General features: G+C 40.0%; 1 protein-coding gene across 3 annotated transcripts in view; it reads left to right on the top strand.

Annotated features, from left to right (window-relative positions):
- The window catches only part of ZNF804A (zinc finger protein 804A), a 161,420-nt gene extending 156,804 nt beyond the window's left edge, over positions 1 to 4,616 (top strand). For 2 of the 3 annotated variants that reach the window (XM_061370958.1, XM_061370956.1), the window contains one exon: positions 66 to 4,616. In XM_061370958.1, the coding sequence (XP_061226942.1) occupies positions 66 to 3,321 (3,256 nt within the window). In that variant the 3' untranslated portion in view covers positions 3,322 to 4,616. The remainder of the gene's footprint in view (positions 1 to 65) is intronic. The other variant, XR_009728071.1, reaches the window with a different exon arrangement.
- The last annotated feature ends 23,308 nt before the right edge of the window (positions 4,617 to 27,924 follow it).

Genomic DNA, 27,924 nt, shown 5'->3' with positions numbered 1-27,924 from the left:
GATTCCATATTTCTGTCTGCAGCTCTCTGAAAGGTACTGACTCCAAGTTTTATTTTCCTTCCTAGTGCTCCTGGAAGTGGCCCTATGTTCAAATCTACTACAGTGACTGTGCGAGATCATTGCAGTAATATCCCCCAAAGTGCTTCCATAGATTCTTCCAACAATCAGGATTTAATGCATGATACACAGAATGGTGAAGATGTTGCTTCTGTTACTTCTTCCATTCCTGGAAATGCCTGTAGTAATAAATCCGACAGTAACAAATGTGGAGATGAGGTTCAAGGAGCTCAAGGACATAGAGCTGGTTTCTCTTTTGCTTTTCCCAAGAAAGCAGTGGTCAAACTGGAGTCTTCAGCTGCTGTTTTCTATGAATATAATGACGAGACGTCTATAGAGCATGGATTTAGCAGAAGAAGTAGGTTTGTTCCAGGAGCATGTAACATTCAGTCTCCTTCAGTGGCAGAAATAGTCCTGTGCCCTGAGGAGAAACATAGCTGTTTTCACCCACTGGTGGAAAAATGCATAGGCACAGCAGAAGCTCCTAAAGCTCAGGAGCCAGAAAAACTGCCTGGTGAAGAAAGCGGTGTGCTGGAGTCTCCTGTCTTAACTCCTGCTGCATCTCATTCAAAGCAGCTGGTTTCCTTGGACATGGCTAGCTATGGCATTGATGTGCATGCAGCAGACGTAATGGACCAAACGCTGCCCATGGCTGTGGACAGTGCTGAGGTCCTGAGCCTGGACTGCAGTGGGTATGAGCTGCAGGCAAACAGGGCTCTGGCACAAGCAATTGTGGCGGACTCTTTATTTCTGCAGGATGTTGCCGAGGAAAATGATACAGATAGTAACAGTGATCCGTCCATGACTAAAACTGAAATAAAAAGACTGGTTGCAGATGTATCAGTTCCATCAGCATCTGAAGAAGGTAGTGGTGAAACCCCACAAAGCAAACCGGACATGCACAAGAGACCTTGTGAACCCTTTGTTCCTGTTCTTAGCAAACACGGATCAAATATTCTTCAGTGGCCATCGGAAATGTTAATTTACACAAGTACAGACCCATCAATTTCTTACAGCTGCAATCCTTTATATTTTGATTTCAAGTTATCAAGAGCAACTGACACCCAAGAAAAGCCCAAGCATCAGCCAAACATACCTCATTTGCACCATAAAAGTGAACCCAACCATAGCTTAGTCTTGAATTTTACAAATAAGCCTCCTTCAGATTGTGGTGATTATGAAGCAGAAATTAATAAAGATGTGTGTGACTATACAATACCCCTTATAAGTGACGATTCCCTCCTCATAAATTGTGATCTTGCAAAAAATCAAAATAAAGTGTCTTTGGATGAATCATTCAGGATTAGAAAAATAGAAAAGTATCACATTTCTAAAAATCACTTACGACAAAACACTGTGATAGATGAGAAATGCAACAAAATCTGGATCAAAGAAAGCCATGAAAAATGGCTTCACAAAAGTAGAAAACGAAAAAGAAAATTGTATCACCATCATCATCACTGTGGGGACATGACAACAGCAGAAATGGAGATGTCCTCAATGAGTGAAAAAGAATTCAGTTACCAAGAGGAAAACAAATATGAGCACCTCCAAAATAATCCAGAGAAGTGCAAATATGATGTGAGGAATATCTGGCTAGCTGCAGGTAAGCTACAGCATTCACATCAAAAACTTGATATTGAAAATGGTCATAAGAGAGTCAAGTCTGCAACACATCATGTACATGGGGACAGAGGCCGGTGTGATGTTTGGAGTGCAACCAGCAACCAGCACCATCGTTGTAAGCGATGGCACAGAAGGAGCAGAGCAAGTTCTCAGGTATATGCAAAGCAGCTGGCTCTGAGTTCAAGGAGGCACAGCCTCAGGTACGCTAAAACATGTTGTAGCTGGAAAGTCAGGAGGTCAAGCTGTAGCCCAGAGCATAAGTGTTTAGGACACTGCAGTGTGGAAAAGACTCTGAGTCAAAAACAGTCCATAAAGAGAGGTTACAGTGTTCTGACAGAAGAAACAAAGAAATCCCACTGCAAGCGGAGAGAGCATATCTATTCCTCTTCATCAGAAGAAAGCTCGTATGAACAAACATTATCAGCAGAGGAATATCTGAGGCAAGCTCAAACTATAGGTGCACGTCACAAGACAAAAGGGAAACAAAGGAAAAGAAAAACCAGAATCCATCACATATCCCTTGACAGTAAAGCAAGGAGTGAGAACTCCAGACCTTCCACAGAAAGTTCTGCAAATTCTACATTAGATGTTTTGAGGGACCTCTCTACTCAAGACAGTCTAGAGGAAGTTAGTGCAGATCCCAAAGCTGATCGTGCAAAAGACACAGACGAAATGGCGCAACTGGAGGAAAGCAAGTCATCTCTAGACACTGACAGTTCACACGTGTTAGAACGCAATGAACCAAGGGTGTGCACAGTAATGGAGAACACGCCAGGTGTATTTTCTGATGTTGTCACTGTGCCTCTTCCTGAGCACTGCGCTCCAGCAGCTGCTAGCACTCAAGGTGTTCTCCAAGAGGAAAAGAAGGAAGAAGAGGTCAACAGTCATGAAAATCAGGCTCATTACAAACCTCCCCTCCACAACAGACATTTGGAACAAGTTCCTCCTAGATCCTATGTTTGCCATTATGAATTGGCCGAGTCTCTACCACATGAGAAAATAAATGAGGTGACTGGTGAATGGGTACAGTGTAATCCTGGTATATTTGGCAGCCTACCACCCTTGCCACTAAAGGAAGCACATATAAACAGTCACACTTTTTTAACTACAGAGCAGTTACTAGCCCCTTTTACCCTGCCTGATCAGACACTGATATTCCCTCCAGACAAACACGACAAATTCAAAGATCTCCCGTCTGAGGCCTATCAGCAGATCATGCCACAAAACATACTGGCCAGCAAAGTGAAGTTCACCTTCCCTCCTACAGCAATCCAGCCTCCGAATTCCCCGCTGCAGCCTGTACCCCTGCAGCCGCCACTGTGCTCTACCTCCGTCACCACCATCCACCACACTGTCCTACAGCAGCATGCCACTGCTTCACTGAAGGTTCTCCAGCCCCACCAGCAGTTTCTCTCACAGGTCCCTGCTCTTTCCCGATCTCCTTTACCTCATGTGCCAGTAGGACCAAGGCTTTGCCCAGGGGTTCACACAGCTTTTGTCACAGCGCCGCACTTGCCACTGCTGCCACCCTCAGTCTTGTCACCAAGCCCGCTGGCATTCCCACCGCTGCCACACACCATGTTCCCATCCCTGCTGTCCCCACACCCTACTGTCATCCCCCTGCAGCCCCTCTTTTAGAATGGGTTCTCAGGGCTGGGGGAAGGAGCCCTCAGCTCAGTGTCCTGCTGCTTCTACAGCCCCCCTCAACTTTGCAGGATGGTTCTGTGAAATGAACTTTTTAAAATTCCTTGTTCCTTGGAAAGCATTTACTGTAAGTACAATGATGCAAACATTCATGTTGAGTTCAGACCTGTACTATAACAAAAGCACTAAATAGTATGATGCTAATATGAACTCTCTACATGTAAGTGAAAAACATGTCTTAGAATATGTAGAATGTAGATAAAATACATTTATAGTTCTATAACTTATGTTGTAAAGTATTCACTTTTTCGTTTTTATCTTTGTGTATTTGCACCTATTTAATGTTTAGACAAAGCTGATGCACTATGTTTTGTACTATGTCCTCTGAAACTGTAAATCTAGTGACAAACTATCTCTTGCAATAAATTTTTGTTAACTACTTAAGTATGTAAAAAAATCTTTCATTATGAGCCTCATGGATGTTGTTCTTCCATGGTTTTGTGCAGCTGAATAGCATCCTCTGCCCCTACTCTGTTTGAATACTCAGGTTTCCTATGCATCGGTGATTTATCAAGGAGGCTCAGAGGCTAATACCTTGAGGTATTGTCTCACCGAGCAAGAGAGGAAGGTTAATGTTTGTGTTAGCAGCTTAATGTTACCATGATAAATTGTGCCTACCTGTAATATGTGCGCAAACTGCTCACTGTTGGAGCTAATCCCTTTTGTACTAAACCACAAAATGATGATGTAACAAAAATGACATCAATGATGGGCCTGGGGGGAATGTCAACAGCAGATTGACTTCAGGGGAATATTGCTCACACTGGAATGGTGGAGCACAGGGAAGGTCTTGGTTCTACCATAGCAGTTGTGCTGACTGCACACAGCCCTCAACAGGGCAGATCTGTTTGGGTGAGGTCCTTGCTGCCTGTGCAGTGTGTGACAATAACAAGGACGCATGAGTATGAAGGGAATGTCAGGAGGAGGGGGAAACCCACCAGGGTTTGAGACAGATTCTCACCTCACTTCCACCCTCTCTTTCCTGACGCAATTTGCCAAAGTAGAATAACATTGAATAGAGATCAGCTAAAATAATAATATACTGCCATTACTTCTAACTCTATTTCAGAGACTTCTCCCTACCTCTGCAGTCTGTTTATTGCTGTTGAACCTCACCCAGCTTTAGCCAGTGAAATCTCCACATTTGCTTTATTTTTGGATCTATCAGGCCCACACCTGTGACGGACTACAACAAAACCGAAGACATTCTGAGATAGAGCCATCTTTTTGAGTTAGTGCTAGAAGTAGGCCCTCTGTAATGGAAGGTAGGTGTTAGCAATCCAATTAATTACTTAGCTTCACCTTTTTATATAGTATAATAAAATTATATGAAGTTGAACTTAAAGAGTAGTAATTTTGGAAGATTATTAATATGCATTACATATGAATAGCTACAGATATTAATCATTTGAAAAGTAATATTATAACTTAAGACATATATATGGATATTACTTTCTGCATCTATAGCATTAGAACTTACCTGTGTCAATAATGCAAGTTTTTATATAATATTACATTAAAACTATAGCAAATGACATCTTGTCACTATAATTGCAGTGTCAGCTACTCAAGGAATGTGAGTTTTCCCTGTCTTGCAGTTACAAAGGGCTAAAGTATGCCAATAAGCAGAAAGCTGATAAGAAAGAGCAGTTGAGATATCAGGGTCTGGAGAGCGACTTGGATCCCCTGACTGAGGCTGTATCATGGAACAGGATGTTGCTGTCCCTGTAATGCCATAAAGAAGGTATATTTTCTCTATTTGCAATTTCAGGTGAATACCTGTTTCTATTTATCTGGTACCTGAAAAAACATAGCATAGAAGTGACTTTATACACCTTTACTTTGCAAGTATGCCTACATAATCTATATGTCTCCACTACTGCCTGTGATATGTAGGTATCAAGCACGTGCTAAACACAGGAATATCTGAAGTGGGAAGGATCATGCCAGCTCCCTTAGCTGACTTCTGCATTTCTGTCCTTCTGTGTAGCAGCTAACACAGACAGTCTGTTGGGTTCTGATGTCTCAACAAAGACAAAAACTATATAATTATATGAGTACACTTGAAAAAAAGTAATGTAGGAAAATCATGATTGCATGTTATCAGATCCATGCATTTTTATCTGGCAGATGAAAAATCACTAATTTCAGTTTTTCAGTTGCAACATTCATTGAAAAATCCCATCTTTTAAATGCAGAAGTCCACATTTTTTTAACAAAATGTACCAATAGCTTTAAATTTAATTTTTTTCCTTACAATCTTCTTCCTATTTTAAGTTGTTAAACTTTGAAGACATTGCACAATTATTTGTTATCTACTGTAACTGCTTTAAGTGTATAAACTACTTAACACTAAGAACCAAGTGTACTCATACGCTATTGCTTGGATCGCTAGAGCTGTTTATATATATGACTTCATTTGTAAAAGCAAAGCCAATATAAAAATAAATCACAAGCTAAATTTAAAATTGAACATACTAAATTAAATGACCTAATGAAATATTCTTTTGAGTTTTTCTTTTATTATTAAAGATATAACTTCTAGTAGGTTATATAAGGGTAGCTCTTCTTGTTCATGTTCTATCTGATATTTTAGGTTAAATGTGTATTTTTCTTCCATAACTTGTAGGTAAAAACTATTTCAAATGCTAAATTATTGATTTTTTTACCATTCTAAATAAATTCCACAAAATTTGTTTAATGAATTTATGGTTGAATTTTCAAATTTACACAGATTGAGTGTGTCTATGCTTCTGGCCAGTTTTCCAATTTGTATAACTATTGGTCTGTCTTCCTACTGTAAACAGGCAAAGTGGTACACAGAATTGAAGGAATTAAACCTTCAGATCTAAACCTAAACAAGGTTATAGATTTTGTTAAGTGATTTCCCAGACCAGCTCTGCAGAGAAATTCCTTGGAAAGTTAATCTGTTCTGCTGAGGTGAGAAGAGTACCTTTGTTTGGTCCTTGGAAAATTGCAGTCTGCCCAGACCATGATCTTCCTGGGGATGTCCCATTGCTCAGGTAATGTGACCCACACAGTCATGCTCTGGAGAAGCTTTGGGGCATTAAGGAACATACAAGACAATGTCTTGTAGTGGTACGCAAACTAGCAGCTCTGCAAGTTTTGAATTACTGCAGAGCTATCACCACATTTCAGATTCTACAGGAGTGAGTGGTAGGTTCTCATTTATGGAGAAACTGTTGACCACAATCATTGGTAAAAACCCCACCTTTTACAGTGTTATTGAGTGATACTGTTTTCATCATTTGCTATAATCAAACAGCAATGAAATCATTATGAAGCAACATCTTTGTTTGCCATGTTAGATTTATAGCAGCTCATGTATTCAGGCTAAGTTTTAAAAGGCCATTGGGACATCCATTTTTCTTTAATATCCTACTATACATGATAAAATGCAGCTTATACAACACACAGCATGGCTATAGATTCTTTTGTCAAGTTAATTTTCTATGACTGTGCATTTTTCTCAAAATACTTGGTTTTTGTTGTGATAATATTTACTTCATGTGCTGCATTTAAAATACACCTGTAAGAATAATATGGCCAAACTCTTCATCAGTGTAAATCAATACACAACTTCTGACTTCAGTGAATTTCACTGATTTGTACCAGCCCAAAATCGCTCATGTTGCAGTGTTAAGAATTTTGCGAATTTGCTTGGTTAAAGCAATAGGTTATGACCATGTGAATGTATTTTGAAGGCATTTATTTGTTTGTATCTAAGGAGGTAAATTTTAATCTCCTGGGTATTGTACTGTGGTGTTCCTGGTCTACATGTTCTAAACACCACACATTCATTTCCTGATTTCCCTTACTGTGCATTGCCTAAAGACTCCTGTATGTGTAGCAGTGCACACATTTATGCAATATGCCTACCAGATATACAATTTTACAAAGCTATATTAACTCTATTGAAAGTAAAGACCTTTTTACTGTATAAAGATCATTTGATATTTTTTAATTAACATGGCTTAATCTCTTAATGTGTATGTTATTTTATAGAGCACTGAATGCTTGCAGCAGGCATGGTTTTGTATATCATTTTATGTCCTTCCTTCTCCCCTTTACTTCAGGAACACTAAAGCTTTCTGTTTTTCTGTAAGATTATCAGAGTGTAGTGTAATGTATCTATTTCTGAATATGAACTAGGCTTCTTTATTACTTCTAACTGCAAAAATTAGTGTACCAACTTTAAGAATTATCTTATTTTTGCTTCAAGCTTCTGTTTCATTTTATGGATTGTACAAGGTTGCGAGAATTTCTACCCTGAGTCTGAAGTTTGACCTGTTGGTAAAATTCTGAAACCAGTGAATTCTTAAGACAGTTTTGCCATTAATGTTGCTGAGGACTTACTTTGTCCTGGGGCATTAGGGCACTTTATTTATTAGAACTCCCTAATACTCGCTGCTTTCACTAGAATAATAATTTCATAAAGTATGAGGAGGAGCACAGACCAGTAAGGAGAAATTCATCCATTTTACATCAGTCCTTTGTTGATGTGTTTTTGTTGTAATGATATTTTTGTAATTAATGACCATAAGCGTATGTCCTTAAAATTTCTGTTCTGTATCAGCAGTGTTTTGAAACACATACATGCACCTTCTATTTGATACCAAAGAAAAAAACAGATTTAGTAAATGTGACTAAATTCATACAGTATTTAGATAAAGAGTCAGTAGTCTTTAATGGGATAAGATCAGAATGTGCAAATTCATGTAAAGAATATAATAATAATAAATTAAGCTTCAAATGTGACTCCACAATGGATATAGTATTATTTGTATGAATTAAAGAAGGTTACTATTAAATCAGTAGTGGTGTTTGTTTGCTATGAATGAGATTTTTAGAGCTAATTTATTTTCCTTTTTTTTTTTTTTTCTTCAAAAGAAGGAGGTAACAGGAAAATACTTTCAAAAATGCATATTTAAAAATCAGCTATAGGTAGAACCTGCATCCTTTTTCTCAGGGATGAGAAACAGCAAGTAAGTATTGTGCATTCAAAGAAACACTTTTTCTAAAGAAACTTCTTGCATTTCTAATTCAGTTTTATCTTGGTTTAGTCTGGTGAAATCTGGGAAGAATTAGGGTAAAACATAGAAAGTTCTACCTCAAAAGGGCAAGATCCTTTTTTTATATTGTAAGAAATGAAACTAATTTAAATTAATATATTTGCACTATGGTAAATGTGGAGAAAGCAAAGCTAATTTTTTTCTCGCAGTGTAATTCAGATTTAGCAATGTAGTTCAGACCCAAAACCTTCATGCATGTAACAGACTTTTATAAATGGCTTTTATGTCAGTGGAGTGCTGGCAAGAACAGCAGTAAAATCCAATCTCTTCTCTCATGTCGATAATGCCTGTTGAAATGAAAAGGAGGCAAAGACTGAAAGGAGGTAAACCTGAATCTGTCAATGCCTAAATAATACTTTTTATCTGTGGAACTGTAATTGGAAATAGAAGTTTACTTGAATTTTAGTGTTTGTACATATACAGGTGTGCCTGTGAGTGTTGCCATGCACATAATGGGCTACTAGTTGAGGAGTCTTTTATTCTAGGCATAATTTTGCACCTGTAATTAAGCTGTAAGAGTTGCTTGTTTGAAATGTACATAATAGAAGAGACCGTTGAAGGGAGAAATATTCATAATGAGCAAGAGTAATAATAATAATAACATAATAATAAATATATTAATTATAAAATTATTATTGTTGTTGTTATTTACATGCAGTATAAAATATCCTGAGATCTATAATATCTATGCAAATCAGTCCTGTGAATCACCAGTCCTGTACTGGGAGCAAGGCTACATTCTGGGCAGTAGGTTATTGAGTGTGAAATACGAACAGCCTTCAGAGGAGTAACAGTGTTTGTCACTCTGAAGAATGTCTTGAGCACAAAAGAAAGTGGGTTTAGGGGAAAATATGCAGGTACTTTTGGAGGAAAAAGAAGGGGAGCTGAGCGGGACTGAACCTGGCAATATTAGTGGAGATGAATGACACTGCAGAGAGACAAGGGAGGCTGGGTGAGAGGGTGCACTGCTACAAGGGTTTTTACAGACAGCTTTAATAAACTCTATCCGAGCCTGCAAAGAGTGGTGATAATTAATCTCTGGAACCCCCTTTGTCCTTTTATTCAGTTCTCCTTGGGGGTACTTTTACTTTCTAACCCCTGGAAACCAAGCAATGGGATTTCCTGACACAGCATTTTGTGGCATTAACATGAGCAGTGGGATGTATGAATTCTGCAGCAACATAGGAACCGATTACCTAGAAGGGCTGAAGGAGTAAACACTTACTGGAGTGTTTTTCACAGAGAAATAGAGTGATACAGAAACATGGTGACCATGGCAGCTGCACATCTAAGAAGTTTTATTTGGGATTTCAATGTTTTAGACTCCTGCTTCTGCTGTGTCCCAGTGTGATGTAGGTATCAAAGCTGCTTCTTACCATTGCTTTTCATTTTGCAGGGTTTTGAAGCTTAACGTCACTGGTAGATGCAATTTGACACATCACAAGCAGATGTGTCAGCAGGAGCATCTAAATGTGACACATTTTTCTCAGATGTTGCAGTTATGAAAATATTCTTCTTAGCAGGATATTTTGAATTAAAACTATATGCATTTTGATAACAGCGCTGAGACCCCTTTCTGAGGAGTGTTGGTATATGGGAACTGTCAGCTGGTTCATAAAATTACCTCACATTGGTGGGAAGAAATACTGGAGGGCTAAGCAGTTATTGACAAGCAGGTAATTTTTTTCTACATTTTCTATAATTTTAGGAAAAAAAATCCTAGTGGTCATTAGGGATTTCTTGTCTGTGGCTGTTCAGCAGACAGCTCTCTGAAATTTAGGGGCCTTGTAGATGGAGAAAGCTCCATGGAATAACTGGCAACCTTTATTTTCATCTTTTAAATTTGTAATGCATGTATATACATACTGTTAATACTAATGGAGAGCTCTTGCCCAAGAGCACATTCCCCTATCACAGAAAATAAATTGTTTAATGATGTCTAGGATAGTAATCAGAGTCTGGCTGTAAATCCAGCTGTATAGAACAATGCTACACATGCAGTGCACACTCCCCTAAACAAATAAATTCATCACAGTTTAATAACAGTGGAAATAAAAAATGTAAGGTAATTAAATAATGTGCAAAATTGATCCATATTTTATCCCAAAGCCATAATGCCAAGTGCTCACATTATCAGGAATTCTTGATAGACTTCAAGGCTGGCCCTGGTGAAGGTAAGCGCTAAGGCTGAATTTTAATGTTATCATCCTGGCCTAAATTTATAGGGAAGCAAAATTCAGTTTTGTGGTGGTGGTTGCGTGAACCTGGGTGTTAGATGAAAAAGAGTTAGGGATTACTCAGCTGGGTGTTGGGTCCCTCAGTGGGTTTACGTGGCAGAGTGGGATGGAAGACAGCTTCTGAGGTTTGAGATCAGAGATGATCATTAGCGTGTCACTGCCATTAAGGACCACCAAAGTGTGGAGATGTTGTTAGTGCATTGCTGGGGTAGTAAGAAAGGTGAAGAATAAAAAAGGGACCTTACAGACTGAACCTTCAATAGTCTTGCAGAGAAATGTTGCAAATTATCTGTTCCCTTTGTGTGTTAGCTAATTTAAGCAGTTTATTTTCATATGTCTAAAAGTAAAATACAAGATAGAATTTCTTTCCTGCTTAGAAATGGGTAATAATGTTAGACTCAATAATGACTGGAATTTTATTTTTCAGACCCCAGCAATTGAAATATTCTTTATGTCAGTGAGAGCTCATTCAGCTGGGTAGTGCCATGTCCTACTCGTGTTCTCCCGCTGAGTGCTCCCCTTCAGCCAATTGCTTCTAGTCGTCAGAAACAACTGAAGTACCAACTGTCCTGAGATACATTTTACTTAAGTTCTGGTTTTCATATATCTATAATATATGCAAACTATGTCTGTTTAGCATTGTGTCAGACTATTCTTTGTGATAATGATATCTGTGTTCATTCTGCTATAATTGAGCTTAAAATCATTTTTGCTTGTCCCTATTTAATGGTTACTCCTTTTCCCTTCACAATTTTTTTAAATGCTTCTTACCCTAGAACTGAATTAATGATTCTTATAAACAATGTGTGACTTTTCCTGTGTGATAACAGCTGTGTGATGCTAGGATAAGGGCCTTTTGCTTTTCAGTATCCTACTTGAAATAGTAATTAGGAGGTGCTGGTTTAACTTGAAATCTTCATCTGTTTGAGTGGCTCTGAATATATATTTGTAGCCTGAACTAGTCTGTGTCAATCTGGTTTTGATTCTATGAGGATTTAGTTTAGAAATCTCAAGCCAAGGTCTGGATTTTTAATCTGGGATATTCAGGGAAAACTTTTGAATTGGGCCTATGTTTGACATTTTTGTGGCTCCAATGGATTTCTGAAGCCGTTACATTGTTCTGGCTGCTCTTTATGGGTCTGTATAAGAACAATTTTCAATCTTCTCTTCCCACAAACCTATCATTCATCATCAGCCTCATGGACTCAGCCACTTCGTTTGAAGTCTTAGCATACGAAGCATACCATATTTGTGTATTAACAACCAAAAATGGGATCTTATACAATTATTTTCCTGGAAATTCTCATCATATAAAACTTTGCTTAGAGTTACTGAATTTTGTAATTTTAAAAACACTGCCTATATTGTCTCATTTTAAATTCTATGCAATAATTTGCACATTCATACTCTTCTTGCAAGCAGGGAAAATTTTGAGAGCTGCCTTTCTCTTGCTATTTGTCACAGGGAACTAATTTTCTATTCAATAATAGGTTTTTTCTTTCAAGTCATCCAGAAATTTTGATATTCTTGCTCTGTTATGCAAACAGAGAATGACTGTTTATCCCAAAAAAGAACCTTTGCTTCTTTGAGGGTTTAAACACAATTCTTGTTTCCTCTCAACTCTCTGTCTTGTGATGTTCCTTGTCACATTAGTGTGTTTTAAAGCTGTCTGTTGGTACCTGAGCTGTCAAAAAGGAAGATTAAAAACACACCTCTCTTTCTAGGGATTTTGCATTGCAAAATGCAGAGGAAGAAAAAGAAAACCTTTCCTGTTTATTATTGGCATACATCTGAGGCTTGCTGTATATGACATTTTGGTTACATTCTGGGGTTAGGAAGGGATTTCTGTTCCTGTCAGACAGCCCAGGGTATTTATGCTAGAACATATGCAAGATCCTGAAATGGTTATTATATTGTGGGGAGCAGAATCTACTTGACAGAAATGAAGGGTCATAGATTTGATTTTCATCTAAGTCACAAACATGGTGTGTGACTTAGGACAGAAATAATTTCTCTCTGCTTCCTTTAGTAGACTGGAACAATTGTAATTACCTTTTAGTAGGGTGAATACACTTACTTTCTAATACAGCTAATCAGAAGTTGAAATATGTTTTATTAATTTCTTTATGAAATATGTTTTATTAATTCTTCATGAATTTAAGATTCATGAAGTTTCCAGCTAGGAAAGGAGAAAATACAATATTTTTAATACTACCAAATTCACTCAGTATTGAGAAATAATTTCAGGAAACTTCATGATGCAAATCCCTAGTGTATTCAGGAATTTACAAACTTACATTTAATTTACACATTGAAATAATTTCTGAAAGGAATACAGAAAATAGCCCTTGTAATTGGAGCAAACAGGGAGGCATCCTGCAACAGCTCCATTTGGTCCCAGATTCCATTGAGACCATAAATACTGGCTAAAGTGCACAAACATGGCAGAGGTTTGGAATGAAAATGTACACCAGTGCTACTAATCCAACTGTACATCAGTTTTTCAGAACCTGGGCCTTAGTTGCTGCTCAGTCTGAGTAATAAAGTACATAGAAAGGAAATGATGTACATGTGGAAACTTTCCTCATTTCACTTAAGACTTGAAGAATGATCCAGGACATATATTTCTCTTTTGTTTCAGTTGGTGTTTAAATGATTCAGCCATCATTTTGGCTATGCATTTATCAGAAAATGCTTAATTTTGATCTAATATGTATTCTGAAGACACTTACTAAATAAATGGGCTTGCAGATGTTTCTGGATGCTGAAACCAGCTGGACTGGAGGCAAGGCTCTTGTACTGTCCCAGGAAAGGTGGGTGTGGGATGATTCTCAGATGGCCCAAAATACAAAACCGTTACTGATAATTGCTAGGGAAAGTGCTAATTGGTGTAAGATGGTTGCGTGCAAGACAGCACTGACTTTGCTGAAGTCAGTAACCCATGGCTTCTTTTCAGTCTGTGTTTTTGGAGGTGCAGTGTAGGAGAGGACAGGCTGACAACAGGTTTTCAGAGATAAACCTGTGTTGGATTCTGCTGGCTGAACAGGCAATGTATATATCAGAATCATCTGATCTTACAAAAAAAAAAAACAAATCAGTTCCTTGCTTTTGATAAGTCACCTTTTTTTTTTTTTTTAATTCTTCTTTGATCTGGTACCAAATAAGAAAGTAATTGCACAATTTTGGATGCACATTTATGTTCCACCGTCTTCTACATTATTTGAATGGAAAGTGTTGCTATGAAGACTTAAACAGAGGAAGTTTAGATTGAATATAAGGAGAAAGTTCTTTACTGTAAGGTGGTGAGGCACTGGGATGTGTTGCTCAGGGAAGTTGTGAATGCTCCATCCCTGGCGGTGTTCAAGGCCATCTTGGACAGAGCCTTGGGCGACATAGTTTAGTGTGAGGATTCCCTGCCCATGGCAGGGGGGTTGGAGCTAGATGATCTTAAGGTCCTTTCCAACCCTAACTATTCTATGATTATATGATGCTACGTCAAGACTTTTTAGTGAGCACAATGACCAGTGATTTTCTACATGTATGCAATAGGTCACTGCTGTGTAGAAATTTTTTTCAGATTGAAAAATGATAGTCAAAACTGTAAATGCATTTGTATCAGGTCATATTGTAAGAATGTGAAAGTATGTTCAATCATGCGATACATAATTTGACTTTATCTTGCTGTCCCAACTGGAGTTGGAGTACACTTGGTTACCATACAAATGGTGCGTACAAGGAAGCTTCTTAATAGAAAGTAGTACATTTGAGTTTAACTAATTTTTTTGACAAAAAAGTCATTACCAATTTCTTTCATTTACAATATTTAAAAGGCAAATATTTGGACATAAGCTTTTTGCAGAAAAGGTGTAAAACACTTTAATGTGTACCTTGAGAAAAGAGATTTTCTAGCCGTTTATAAATGCTTAGCTCAGAGGTCATCTGCATCATTATGTTTCTGCTGCAACCTGCTCTTAGAGGATATATGCAGCTTCTTGTCAGTTTGGGCATGCTACATAGTTGATGAGATATGAACAGGCTTTTCATGCCCATTGACTTCTCCTCTTCATCAATTCTGCTCCATTGTGATTAATGTTTTCCCTTGCAGCAACCTTAATTGTTTTTTGAGGACTAGAAGAGTGATCGTAGCCACAGCTATTGTGAGTTTAATTCTGATCTGCAAAGAGACTACCCTATAAGCAAACGTTTCCATTTCGAACACTTTGATCAATGGCTTTCCATTACAAATAGAGAACCCACTAGCAGGAAACATTCCTCACTAAAGGTATGTTTTTGGACACATTCCTCCGTCTAGGAGGAATCCAACAGGAGCAACCATACTGATTCGGAGAAAACTCCAGGAACAAACTTGCCAACAAAGTTTTCAAGCTGACAAGCAGGTATTCTTTATTGCGGTGCCGGGAGACACAGGGGATAGCTCCTCCTAACGTGTGTCCCCCTATTGCTATACAAGCCATCCTTATATAGTCCCCGGGCATACATACATATTCATGAGGCTACATATGGATTACATCATTTTCCAGAGAGTTCCCCACGTGCGTACAGAATTGTGGTGGTGGTCTCTGAGGGTTGTTTACTTCTTCCAACAATCTTCATCACTTCTGGCAGCCTTTGAAGCATGCGCAGTAGATGCTCATACCAGTTTAATTGGTTCGTTAGCACCAGAGACATAATAATCCTCCTATCCTCCTACTTATCAGTTAGTTTAACTGTAGCCCAGCCTGGACATCTGCAGTTCCCAGATACTCCTTATCCCTGTGTCCTGTTCTTCTAGACTGTTTTTCTTAAAACTATGCCAACTATAATGATTTATCTTGTGAGAATTCTCAGTATGTTTTTTTTCTGTGTGTCATGCATCTCAGTAATTTTCCATCGCTACTATTACAAAGCCATCAAACTTAACATTACTTAAAACTAATTGTAAAGGTTTCTATATTCCATTTTGTGATTTTGTGTCCCTTTGTCTCAAATTCCCCCCTTTTTCTGTCCTTTTGCAAATTCTTTTGCAACGTTTTATATATTACCATTACCATCAAAAGTCTTTTTGAAAAAATTTCCCGTTTCTACTTGTTGCTTAATTTAATTCCTTTTCCAATCTTCGTAATTTATCATAGACCATTTACAACACCAGAGGGAACATTGTATCATACCACAAGTAATCAATATTAAAATAATTAACACCAATATTCCTGCAACCAGTTGCCTCAACCAGGAGAGATTGGGTAGCCATGAAGTTAACTTTTTCCATGTTTCTTCAAAACCCCAGGAGGTGTCATCCATGGCCATTTCATGAAATATCTTAGTTTGTTTCCAAATTTCCTCCAGATCTGTTTCAATTCTGCCACTTTGGTCTATATAGGAACAACAGCTTTCATTGATTATGGAACAAACCCCTCCTTGTGATGCCAATAACATGTCTAGAGCCATTCGGTTTTATAATGCTACTTTAGACAGGCTGGTTATCTCTTGTTGTTCTGCCTGGATTATATAATGTTTTTGCTTTCCATTTCCTCTATAGTTGCTGAGATATTTACTATTGCCTTCTCTAATTCACTTACTCCCAAAGATGGAATTAGCCCTCTTACAAAACTATGAAATGCGGTGTGCCGTTCAATAATAGGGTTAAACCCTCTCTTAATCCGTTTAGCAAAACTTCTAATCCAGGTCCCAGAAGGATACCTGTCGATAATAGTAAAATTGGGTATTACAGCACCTAAGGTGCATGCCCCTTTCCAGTTGGGGGGTAGAGTCTTATAAGCATTTTTTCCACATAACCAATACCGTCCTTTCCCTTTAGGAACGGGCCCCCATTGAACTACGATACCATCTATAGTAATAGTATGATTGCAATTTGAATGGTGACCTACATCTGTGGCATTTAAACAAGCAAAATTTCTTACCCTGGTTTCTGATGTAATACATCTTTGTGCACAGGTATAATATTTATTACCTGGGTTAGGATTAACTATTCCAAATGTTAACCTTTCCTTCGAATACAGATTGCTAGTGTTCACCCACAAATTTATCCATGAGACAGTGTTAGGAATTGGAACTCCAATTAATGGGAGATCCAGGCTTTCTCCTGATTTAGGCAACTGTGCACACACCCAACAGTCACTACGATTAAAAACATTAGTAACATTCTGCACTAATTTCAGGTATAAGTTCTGGTCCCAAGCTTGTGCGCCAGTTATCATATGAGTCCAAATTATGACCGACACAATTTCATACGCAAGGGTACTGAAGGTTCGATCCGCCATGTCTTCTCTGGCTCTGGTGCTTTCTTTATTCTTGAATAATGTATCCAAGCAGGTTGTTCCTTTATCTTCACTGCTGTAAAGGTGGTCAATAATATCTGGTACGGTCCGCTCCACTTCTCCTGTAGAGGATCTCCTGAAAAATTCTTAACATAAACCCAGTCTCCAGATCTGAAAGAGTGAATCAGATAATGCAAACCTCTTGCTCTTGTCGCTACTGTTCTTTATTTATCTCCTCCAATAGTTTTCCCACATTGATCAGAAACTGTCGGAGATAGCCTTCCCCCACTTCCTGAAGACTTTCTCCTTTAAACTGGGACTGATATGGTCTTCCATACAAAATCTCAAATGGGCTAACCTCTTCTTTTGACCGGGGTTTAGTTCGAATTCTTAATAGAGCCAGTGGTAATGCCTGGTACCAATATAAATTCGTTTCCTGACATATTTTACTAATTTGTTGTTTAATCAGATGGTTCATCTTTTCTACTTGCCCACTGGCCTGAGGCCTATATGGAACATGTAGTTGCCAATCAGTTTCTAATTTTTTGCTAATTTCTTGTAACAATTTTGCACTAAAGTGCGAGCCTCGGTCAGAAGAAATTGCCTCTGGTACCCAAAAAAAGCTTATTATCTCGTTAAATAATATTTTAATCACTTGTTTTGCATTATTTATTCTATAAGGGAAGCTTCTGGCCAGCCTGAAAAAGTATCCATTAACACCAATAAATATTGATAACCCCCTTTTTCTTTTTTTTTTGGTAATTCAGAAAAATCTATTTGCCACTGCTGTCCGGATAACTTCCTCTCCCAGTTGTCCCAGTTTGATTTCTATTTTCAGTCTTAGGATTATTCTTAAGACATAGCTGACATTGCTTTGTCACTAATTGAACTGTGGTGTATAGATTTGTTTGTCTAAACATTTATGCAAAGAGTTGCTACCCCAATGAGTTTTATTATGTTCTTCCTGAGCTAACATCCAGAGCTGGTTATAGGGGATTACAATTCGCCCACCAGGTATTTGAGCCCAACCCTCTATTTTCCTGTCCCTTTAGATCCTCCATCAATTTTCTATCCTCTTTTGAGTACCTAGGTTTAGATTTTTTAATTGTTAGTTTGCCATCAGGGATTAAGGGATTAAGGACATGATTTGAAATTGTTCAGCTGCTCGTTTAGCTTTAAAATCAGCCAAATGATTTCCAGTTTCTTGATCAGAGTCACCCTGTTGATGTCCTTTACAGTACATAACAGCTACTTCTTCAGGTAGCTGAACAGCTTCCAGTGATTGTGGAATTTCTGTAGCATGGTTAATCTGTTTCCCTTGTGTGTTCAAAGGTCCACATTCTTTCCAGATAGCACCATGTGCATGGACCACACCAAATGCGTATTTAGAATCAGTCCAAATATTTATCCTTTTATCTTTAGCCAGTTCCAGGGCTCTTATTAATGCTATTATTTCTGACTTCTGGGCAGAGGTGTTTGCAGGTAAAGGTTTAGCTTCTATTACCTGTGAAGTGGTGGTAACAGCATATCCTGCCTTTCGTTTACCATTTTTCATGAAGCTACTACCATCAGTAAACCAAGAATCAGCATCTTCCAGAGGTTTTTCTTTCAAGTCTGGTCAGCTCGAATATACAGTCTCTATGGTGGCCAAGCAGTCGTGTGTTAGTGGTTCTGTTGATTGTTCCTGCAAAAGGATGCTGCATTCACAACATTAGTGACCACGATTTCTGTATCATCCTGTTCCACAAGGGTGGCCTGGGATTTAAAGAAACGTGAAGGAGATAACCAGTGGGCTCCTTCTGCTCCAGGACTGCTGATACTACATGGGACACTAGCACAGTAATCTCTTGTCCCAAGGTGAATTTGCGAGCCTCTTCAATATTCATGATGACTGCTGCCACAGCCCTTGGGCATCCGGGCCATCCTTTGCTCGCTTCATCCAGCTGTTTTGAAAAATAGGCCACTGCCCTTCTGTAGGGTCCTAGTTTCTGAGCAAGGACCCCCAGAGCTATTCCCTGTCCTTCACAGGAATATAGCCAAAAGGATTTAGTCACCTCCAGGAGTCACAGAGCTGCAGTTCTCATTAGCTCTGGTTTTAAATTTCTAAAAACCCCCCTCTGCTGTACCAGTCCATTCTAAAGAGGGAGGATTTCCTTTCAACAGTTCATACAGGGGTCTTACTAGAACACCATAATCATGGATCCAAGGTCTGCACCATCCTGTCATTCCCAGGGATGTCCGGAGCTCCTTGACGGTTGACGGTCATGGAGTCTGGCAAATGGCTTCTTTTCTAGCAGCTCCAAGTTATCTCTGTCCTCCTGTTATTTCATATCCTAGGTAGGAAACTCGGGTTTGGGTTAGTTGGGCCTTGTCTGGATACCCGATAACCATCCAGTCCCAGAAAATTGAACAATTCCACTGCCCACTGGATCCATTCTTCCTTTGTTTCTGTAGCAGTTAACAGGTCACGCACGTGTTGTAACAGAGTCCCCGTCTGAGCAGGTGGCTGCCACGATTCCAGTGCTCATGATAGCTGATTTCCAAAAATTGCCGGACTGGTTTTTTAACCCTTTAGGTAAACTGTCCAAGTTAATTGAGTTTCCCTTCCTCTGTCAGGATTTTCCCATTTGAAAGCCAATAACTGTGGCTTTCTTTGGCCAATGGTAAGCAAAAGAAAGTGTCTTTTAAATCCAGTCAATCAGTCATCATGAACCAATCTGCAACTTTTCCCATCAAATTTCTTTACTGTCCAGATAGGAGTATTATATTCCGATTCACATTCAATTAATAATCTATATTTTAAAATTTATCAATGTTGGGTTTTTTTTTTGTTTGTTTGTTTGGGGTTTTTTTACCTCTCTTTTTCTTGGTGGCCACTAGCTCCCACACCTGTAACAAATTCTTTCCTCTCCGATTTAACACCAAATAAGTTGCTCCTGTATCCACTAAAATTCCACTTTATTCCCCCTAGTTCATAGTCTTAATGTAACCAGTGGATCTGCTAGGGTAGATTCCCCAGGTCTCTGTCAGTTTAGCTCCAGTTCAGTCACCGGAGTCACCCCATGGCACTGCCCCCCCTCAGGGCAGTCTCACTTCCAGCATCCAAAACCCCCCATAGCACGCACACCGATCCGGTCCCACAGAAGAGAAGAGCCCACTCCCCACCTCCTCCCGACATCCCTCCTCCCACGCTCAAACACTGGAGCTGCTCGAGCTCCCCTCCTTTCCCCTTGGTTTTCCCTTTTTTCCCCTTGTTCTCACAGCAGCTCCCCCTGCTCTGCAGGGCTGCAGGTGCTGCCTCTGCAACAGCGCTTCTGGTTTAACCCCTTCTTAACTCTGAACGTGGATGTGCCGCTGGTTGCCAGTGACAGCAATCTCTTCCTCCTTATCACTATCAGATAGGACAGAGGCAGAGGGTGCTCCTCTCGGAGGTACCTGTGGTACGTGATTTTCCACCCTGTCTTCCTGATTACTGTTTTTTAACTTTAAACATCTTTCCCCAATGTCACAGGCTGAGCATCTCCAGCTTAACTTTCAGTTTTTCCCTGTCCTTTTCCAAAGCCAAAACGAAGGAATCTGGTGGAGCTATATTAATTTTGCATTCAGTCTGTCACTCTGTGTGATTTCTTAAAGTGAAAAACATATCTGCATACATTACTTCATCCCATTTCCCTTGCCCCCTTAAAACAACATTAATTGTAACACTGTATTATAGTTCAGAGTTCCAATTTTAGGCCATTTTTCCTGACCTTCCAAACTATACAAAGGCCACCATTGGTTACAATATTCTACCAATATTTTCTTATTTACCAAGCCCCCAGGAGACCCTTCAAGTTTTTTCCAGTGTGCCAAAATGCACCCAAAAGGATTCTTTTTCAAGATCTCTTCACTCTGCTGATTTTCCATTACCAATCTCACATTCACACACACACACAGACGGGATCCCCAGACATACTCCACACAGTTACAACACTTGAGACAAAGACAGAGACTTAAATTCAACCAACCAAACAACAGTTAATAACACAGTTATAACATCCTGTCACCAGTACCAAAATCACAAGACCAAAATCATTACTGTAACAAGCCACAAAATAAGGCGAATACCAGTAGAATCAAAAGCAATACTTCCTAACCCCTATGGCTCAGACCATATTGTAACATTAATAGGGGGGTTTCCTTGAACCCTTTATAGTTGACCAGCCTGCGTCTTGTAGGACCTAAATCACAAGGTGGCCCCTGCTTAGTTATAACAGTCTGTCACTGATACCAAAATCACAAGACCAAAATCCTTAATATAACAAGCCACAAAATAAATCAAATACCAGTAAAATCCAAAACCTTTTCTGCAAGACACCCCCTGCGTCTTGCAGGACCCAAACCACAAGAAGCCCCCTGCTTCCTTTGGGTGTATACCAGTAAAATCCAAAACCTTTTCTGCAAGACACCCCCTGTGTCCTGCAGGACCCAAACCACAAGAAGCCCCTGCTTCCTTTGGGTGTATACCAGTAAAATCCAAAACATTTTCTGCAAGACACCCCCTGTGTATTGCAGGACCCAAACCACAAGAAGCCCCCTGCTTCTTGTGGGTGTATACCAAACGGACGCTAGCAGCCGGGTATACGCCTTTACCTACGAGATTTCTTATCTCGATTTACGGAAGGCTTCCAAACCATGCATATGCTTACCAAACCAATTTACCAAACCGAGGTGCCCCCTGCACCTTACAGACTATACAAAAAAAAAAGAATACCTTTTATGAGATGGTCCTTGTCTGCTCCCGCAGCGATCTGAAGGAGTTGAGGGGTCCCTCCGGGAAAAATTCCCGAGGGCCCTAGGGAGCCCTGTCCTCAGCGGGTCCTGCAGCCGAGCAGAGAGGGTCCCATCTGGGTCACCAAATTGATTCGGAGAAAACTCCAGGAACAAACTTGCCAACAAGGTTTTCAAGCTGACAAGCAGGTATTCTTTATTGCGGCGCCGGGAGACACAGGGGATAGCTCCTCCTAACGTGTGTCCCCCTATTGCTATACAAGCCATCCTTATATAGTCCCTGGGCATACATACATATTCATGAGGCTACGTATGGATTACATCATTTTCCAGAGAGTTCCCCACGTGCGTACAGAATTGTGGTGGTGGTGGTGGTGGTCTCTGAGGGTCGTTTACTTCTTCCAACAACCTTCATCACTTCTGGCAGCCTTTGAAGCACGCGCAGTAGATGCTTATACCAGTTTAATTGGTTCGTTGGCACCAGAGACGTAATAATCCTCCTATCCTCCTACTTATCAGTTAGTTTAACTGTAGCCCAGCCTGGACACCTGCAGTTCCCAGATACTCCTTATCCCTGTGTCCTGTTCTTCTAGACTGTTTTTCTTAAAACTATGCCAACTATAACAATTTATCTTGTGAGAATTCTCAGTATGTTCTCTAGCTGTACTCTACTTTTTTTCTGTGTATCACGCACCTCAGTAATTTTCCATCGCTACTATTACAAAGCCATCAAACTTAACATTACTTAAAACTAATTGTAAAGGTTTCTATATTCCATTTTGTGATTTTGTGTCCCTTCGTCTCAATACCATGCAGTATGCAGTTCTTCACTGTCTTAGCAAGCTATTAACTCTATCTTCCTACTGTATTTTGCATGTGGAAGTGGACTTTAAAAAAAAATTCATCCCCAGTTCCACTGGTGCTGTGAAATACAATTTACTTCCATCCCTTAGGGTTCCGGCCTCAAGGAGGATGGAGCATCAAAGGCTAAACCTGCGACTACAGCCAGCAGCAGGAGGAGTTAAAACCAGACTGGTTCCTACAAGGACAATTCCTTGTCCTGCCATAGCAGCATAAAAAGCCCCTGGAAAGCCTTCGAAATTAGGGGTTTCCTGAGTAACACACCTGTGGGTTTCTTATTCCCCTTTTTCATATTACTGCAGTCAGTGCAAGGTAGTAATTTGTGTTTGTTCCCTTTTTTAAATGAAACAAAGTAGTTATTAGGCTTCTCAACATGGAACACAGTCGGTTTTTGTTTTCTTAAAAGAAAAAAATAATCAGCTAAAAGTTTAGTAGCTGGCTGCCACGTAGTTGATATGGGAAATATTCCCAGGTATCAGGAGAATCCACTGCTGGAGTAATCTTTACATCCAGTTTCTCTTACTTGATTCTGTGAACTGAAACCCTATCACCTATGTTTTAAGCTTAAGGTCTTAGAAATAAGTATTTATTTGTCTCCTGCAGTTATCTCTGTTTTGTGGAGCTTAATTTGAAGATAATTCAGTACAACACTGTATCTTTAGAGCTCTAGCATCACGAACAAAATCACAGTATCACAGTATCACAGTATGTTAGAGATTGGAAGGGACCTCAAAAGATCATCTAGTCCAATCCCCCTGCCGGAGCAGGAACACCTAGATAAGGTTACACAGGAACGTGTCCAGGCGGGTTTTGAATGTCTCCAAAGAAGGAGACTCCACAACCTCCCTGGGCAGCCTGTTCCAGTGTTCTGTCACCCTCACTGTCACCCTCCAGTCCAACACGCTAGTCATTTTAGAGTATACCATGCCTGGGCTGCTGATGTTTGAGGGAGGAGTACTGATTGAAAAAAGGATTCTAGTATTCGACCAAAAGGTAGGCTGACCTATCTCATCACATTTTAACTCATGCATGCTCCGTTTGGAATGGGTAGCATTTCCATGGGTCCATCGCATCAAAAGAGAGATATTGGGGTGGAATAGTGAAAATTTACCAAGATAACATGGACCTCCATGGGGACTGGTAGGAACACCATTCCAGGTGTTCCTACCAGTTCACGATCACCACAGATTAAAAAGATACCTGGGGGGAGTCGTCTGGGAGGTGTACCTGTGGAGTTACACTGGGAATATGTGGACTGCATAACACTAATGGCGTTGCTAATGTCTGAATTTACTGTGGTCCATTTCCTCCAATTGCTATTTGGGAGCCTTACTGTGGGTGGCTTAAATTGTAACCAACCACCTCCAGTGACATTTGTTGTGTTCACACTTCCAAAAAGATCCAATTCTTCTGGGGGGGAGGCAAGAGTGCCATTGAGGGCTTTAATGATGGTACATTGCCAGTCTCCATCACGTTTTGCAGCTGTACAATCAGTACAAGTCATTGATGCATTGACAGCGGTAAAATTTAGAATAGTGGCGTTGTTGACGTACCCCAGGAACTCACAAGGGTTCCACACGGGAACTCCTATGAGACAGGTACGAAAGGGGTTGCTTGAAGAAGCCAGACTGAGACAGAAAGCCTGTTGCCCCGTGACATTTGCTATGGTAATCCAGACATTATTTCGTGGCTTGGCCAAATCGGACAGGAAAGCAAGTGTTTTGCTAACAAGAAAGGTTATCGTCAGTGGAACTAGGATCATTTTCATTATTGCTTTCTATATTGACAGCGTCTTTTAAGTATCTTAGTCTGCTTTAAAGCTTCAAGCTCTGCAAGCAGCCATTGCAAGCTAAACTGATAATATGCATGACTTAAGCTATTCTTATTTTCAAACCAAACAATTAACTGGGAATCAGTTGATCGATAGTCTCGCAAAAAATACCTTAAAGCTACAACAGGATTCCCGTTGCTATAAAACCATTCGCGGCAGTATAAACACAGTGGGTTCTGTTTTAACCAGCTCTGTCGTAGGCGGCAAGCTTTACGACGCAGAGGCTAACAGCGACCACACTGAAATACCACAATTGGATCACAGATAAAACACTGTTGACAGGGTCGAGAGAGTTCACGACGTAGCTCACTCGACGGTTGCAGAAACAGATGCTGATAGCCTTGAACTGGGCATATAAGAGCAATGTTATCTAAACACAAAACTACGTTTGAAGCAGTCAGTCTGTTTAACTTACCAATTAATGGGTTCAAAGCACGAATCCGTCGATTCTTCTCCTGCTCATTGGCTTTGGGGTCCATCTGAAGAGGGGAGATTCACCGGACGAATCCATTTAGATGGAATCCATAAAGGGCCTGTTGGAGATAAAACACAAGCATAACCTCGGCCTAAATAAAGCAAGTCTACAGGGTCACACCATAAACCTGATTTGGGATCTCTATACCGGACTTTCGGTGTCTGGTGAACATTTCTGTCTCTGTCAGGGGAAAAATGGATACAAGCAGCTGGCCATTCAGAATCTCCAAATACACATAAATGATTTAGGACAAACAGAGTTTTAGAGAGCCGTTCATAAGTATCTGTAATTTCAGAATATTTTTGTAAATATCTTTTAACTGTAGCGTGAGCTCGCTCAATAATATCTTGGCCTGTGGGGGAGTGAGGAATACCGGTAACATGACGTATTCCCCACAGCTGGAAAAATCTTCTGACCCGTTCACTTGTATATGCTGGACCGTTATCAGTTTTTATTGTAGCGGGTACCCCCATAGCGGCAAAGCAATTAGTGAGGTGCCGAACAACATGCAATGCTTTTTCTCCTGCTTGGGCAGTTACCCAAATAAATCTGCTATATGTGTCAATAGTGACATGTAAATACTTTAAACGACCTAAACTATTTTCATGGGTGATATCTACCTGCCATATCTCATTACTTTTGAGACCTCTAGGGTTAGCTCCAATACCTAATCCTGTCGGAGTGGGAGTCGGGCCCGGAGTAATGACGCAACTTCAATATGAGTATGATCGTTCTCGTTTATTGTTTGCATACACAGTGTTTATATAGGATTCTAAATCAGCCACGGTCCTAAAGCAAAGCTATCATTGGTCCCCAACAACTGTTCACGCACCTGTCTATACATTGCTATTGGCTAAGCTAAGTTTTACACACATATCTCTACAACAGCAGGGTGCATGCCTTGTGATAAGCGGTGCATTCCTTGTGGCCAGCAAGCTCCTGTTTCAGCGTTCTGCTTACATTTCTTCAACTCCAGGCCTCCCCGGCTCAGCTGAGTCAGAGAGAGTTCAAGGCTGTCTCACTCGGCTCTAATCCTGGGTTGTGCAGGCCCTCGTGAGAATAACCATTGCTCCACATAATCCTGGGCCGTGATTAGAGCATGTGGGACAAGCTCTAACTATGGCTTGTGCCTCAGCATGTCAAATCTGAAATTGTTTCCTAAGACCTTTAGCATTTTGATGAAAATTGGCATGAGCTTCTAGTGCTAAAACATATTGATTCTGTGGCACTTGGGTAGACCAAAGGGCTTGATTGTCGACTAGTTGGTCAGCTACAGCATTTCCTTCTCCTAAACCACAATCCCATTTATGACTTCTAATATGCAGTACAGAATACTCAACAGTTCTCAGCTTCACTGCTCTTTTCATAAACATTAAGAGTTCAAACAGTCGTTTATTTTGGACTTCTTTTAAACGTGCAGATTCAATGCGTAACGCTATTCCTACAGCATAAAGGGAATCTGATATAATGTTTAAGCGATAAGTGGACCAGTGAGCTAAAGACCAAGCGACAGCCCACAATTCTAATGTCTGCAACAAGTCAGATTCACTACCGGGGAGAATTTTATGTTGCCACTGATTATCTTGCTGCCAAGTAACAGCAGCCTTACATGATTTTTTCCCTGCATCAGTAAACACAGTTAAAGCATCTTTCAGCGGTCTTGACGATGCAAGCGGCTTGGCTATCCAGTTCTGAGAGCCTACCCACTTTAAGAGAGGCATATTTAAAGATCTGGTGGATATAGCAATACCTTCAGACAGCAAAGCTATAGCTAACGATGCTGAGTTTTCCATAAACCATTGCAAAACATCATTTTTTAGAGGTAAATAAATTGTACTGGGTTCCCTCCCTGTCACAGAAATAACTCTATGACGACCTTTAATGATAAGTTCTGCCAAATTTTCGATTTCAGTTTGCAACGTTGTCTTAGGTACCTGAGCAGTAAACAGCCATTCCAATACCCGGATCTCCCCCTTTTTCTTTTGTTGTGCAACAGCAGCAAAGAGCTGTTTAGTACCGCGGAGAATGACGAGATCCACAGGGAGCTGTGGGTCACGGCGATTCACTTTTGTGGTTATGATACGAGCTCCGAGTTCTTGCAGTTTCGATTGCTGCAGAGGGGTAAGGGTTATTGGTTTAGCAGGATCAGTACCCTTTAACAATGGCCGAAAAATTTCAAGGTCATCATTAGAAATTCCTGTAACAAGGCGAAGCCACTGTAAATCACCTAACAGGGTTTGTACATCATGTAAGGTATTCAGCTGTGGATGGAATTCAAGTTTTAACGGTGATACCATTGATTCAGTAATAGACCATCCCAGATATTTCCAGGGAGCAGTTAATTGAATTTTGTCTGATGCTATTATTAGGCCAAATTGTTGCAAATGAGTCTGAATATATTTATACTGGGAGTTAGTAAAAGGCAATTTCTGGCAAAATAAAATATCATCCATATAATGATAAACAATAGTAGCTGGCTATTTGCGGCGCAAAGGTTGCAAAGCTACATCAACATATAACTGACATAATGTAGGAGAATTTTTCATTCCCTATGGGAGTACCACCCATTCATAGTGTGACGCGGGCGCTTGACGATTAATAGCTGGAAGGGTAAAAGCAAAGCGTTGACAGTCATTAGGATGTAAAGCAATATTAAAGAAACAATCTTTTAAATCAGTCATTAACAGAAACCAATTTTCAGGTAACATAGATGGTGAAGGGAGGCCAGGCTGCAAAGCACCCATAGCCTGCATCTGGTCATTTACTGCACGTAGGTCATGCAGCACGCGGTATTTTCCCGATTTCTTTTTGATGACAAAAATAGGAGTGTTCCAAGGACTAGTGGAAGGATGAATGTGGCATTGTTGGAGCTGATCAGCAACTAAAGCATGTGCTTGTTGAAGGCTCTCCTCTTTAAGCGGCCACTGCTCAATCCAGACAGGATCGTCACTTAGCCAAGTCAGGGGGATTGGGAAAGCCCATGCAGAGGCCGCAA

This window comes from Neopsephotus bourkii, unplaced genomic scaffold (genome assembly GCF_033783945.1).
Source record: "Neopsephotus bourkii isolate Nb327-2 ecotype Australia unplaced genomic scaffold, CSIRO-AGI_Nbou_v1 NB_1551, whole genome shotgun sequence".
NCBI lineage: Eukaryota > Metazoa > Chordata > Aves > Psittaciformes > Psittacidae > Neopsephotus > Neopsephotus bourkii.
Note: the sequence above shows the minus strand (reverse complement) of the source record. Positions and strands in the feature narration are given on the sequence as shown.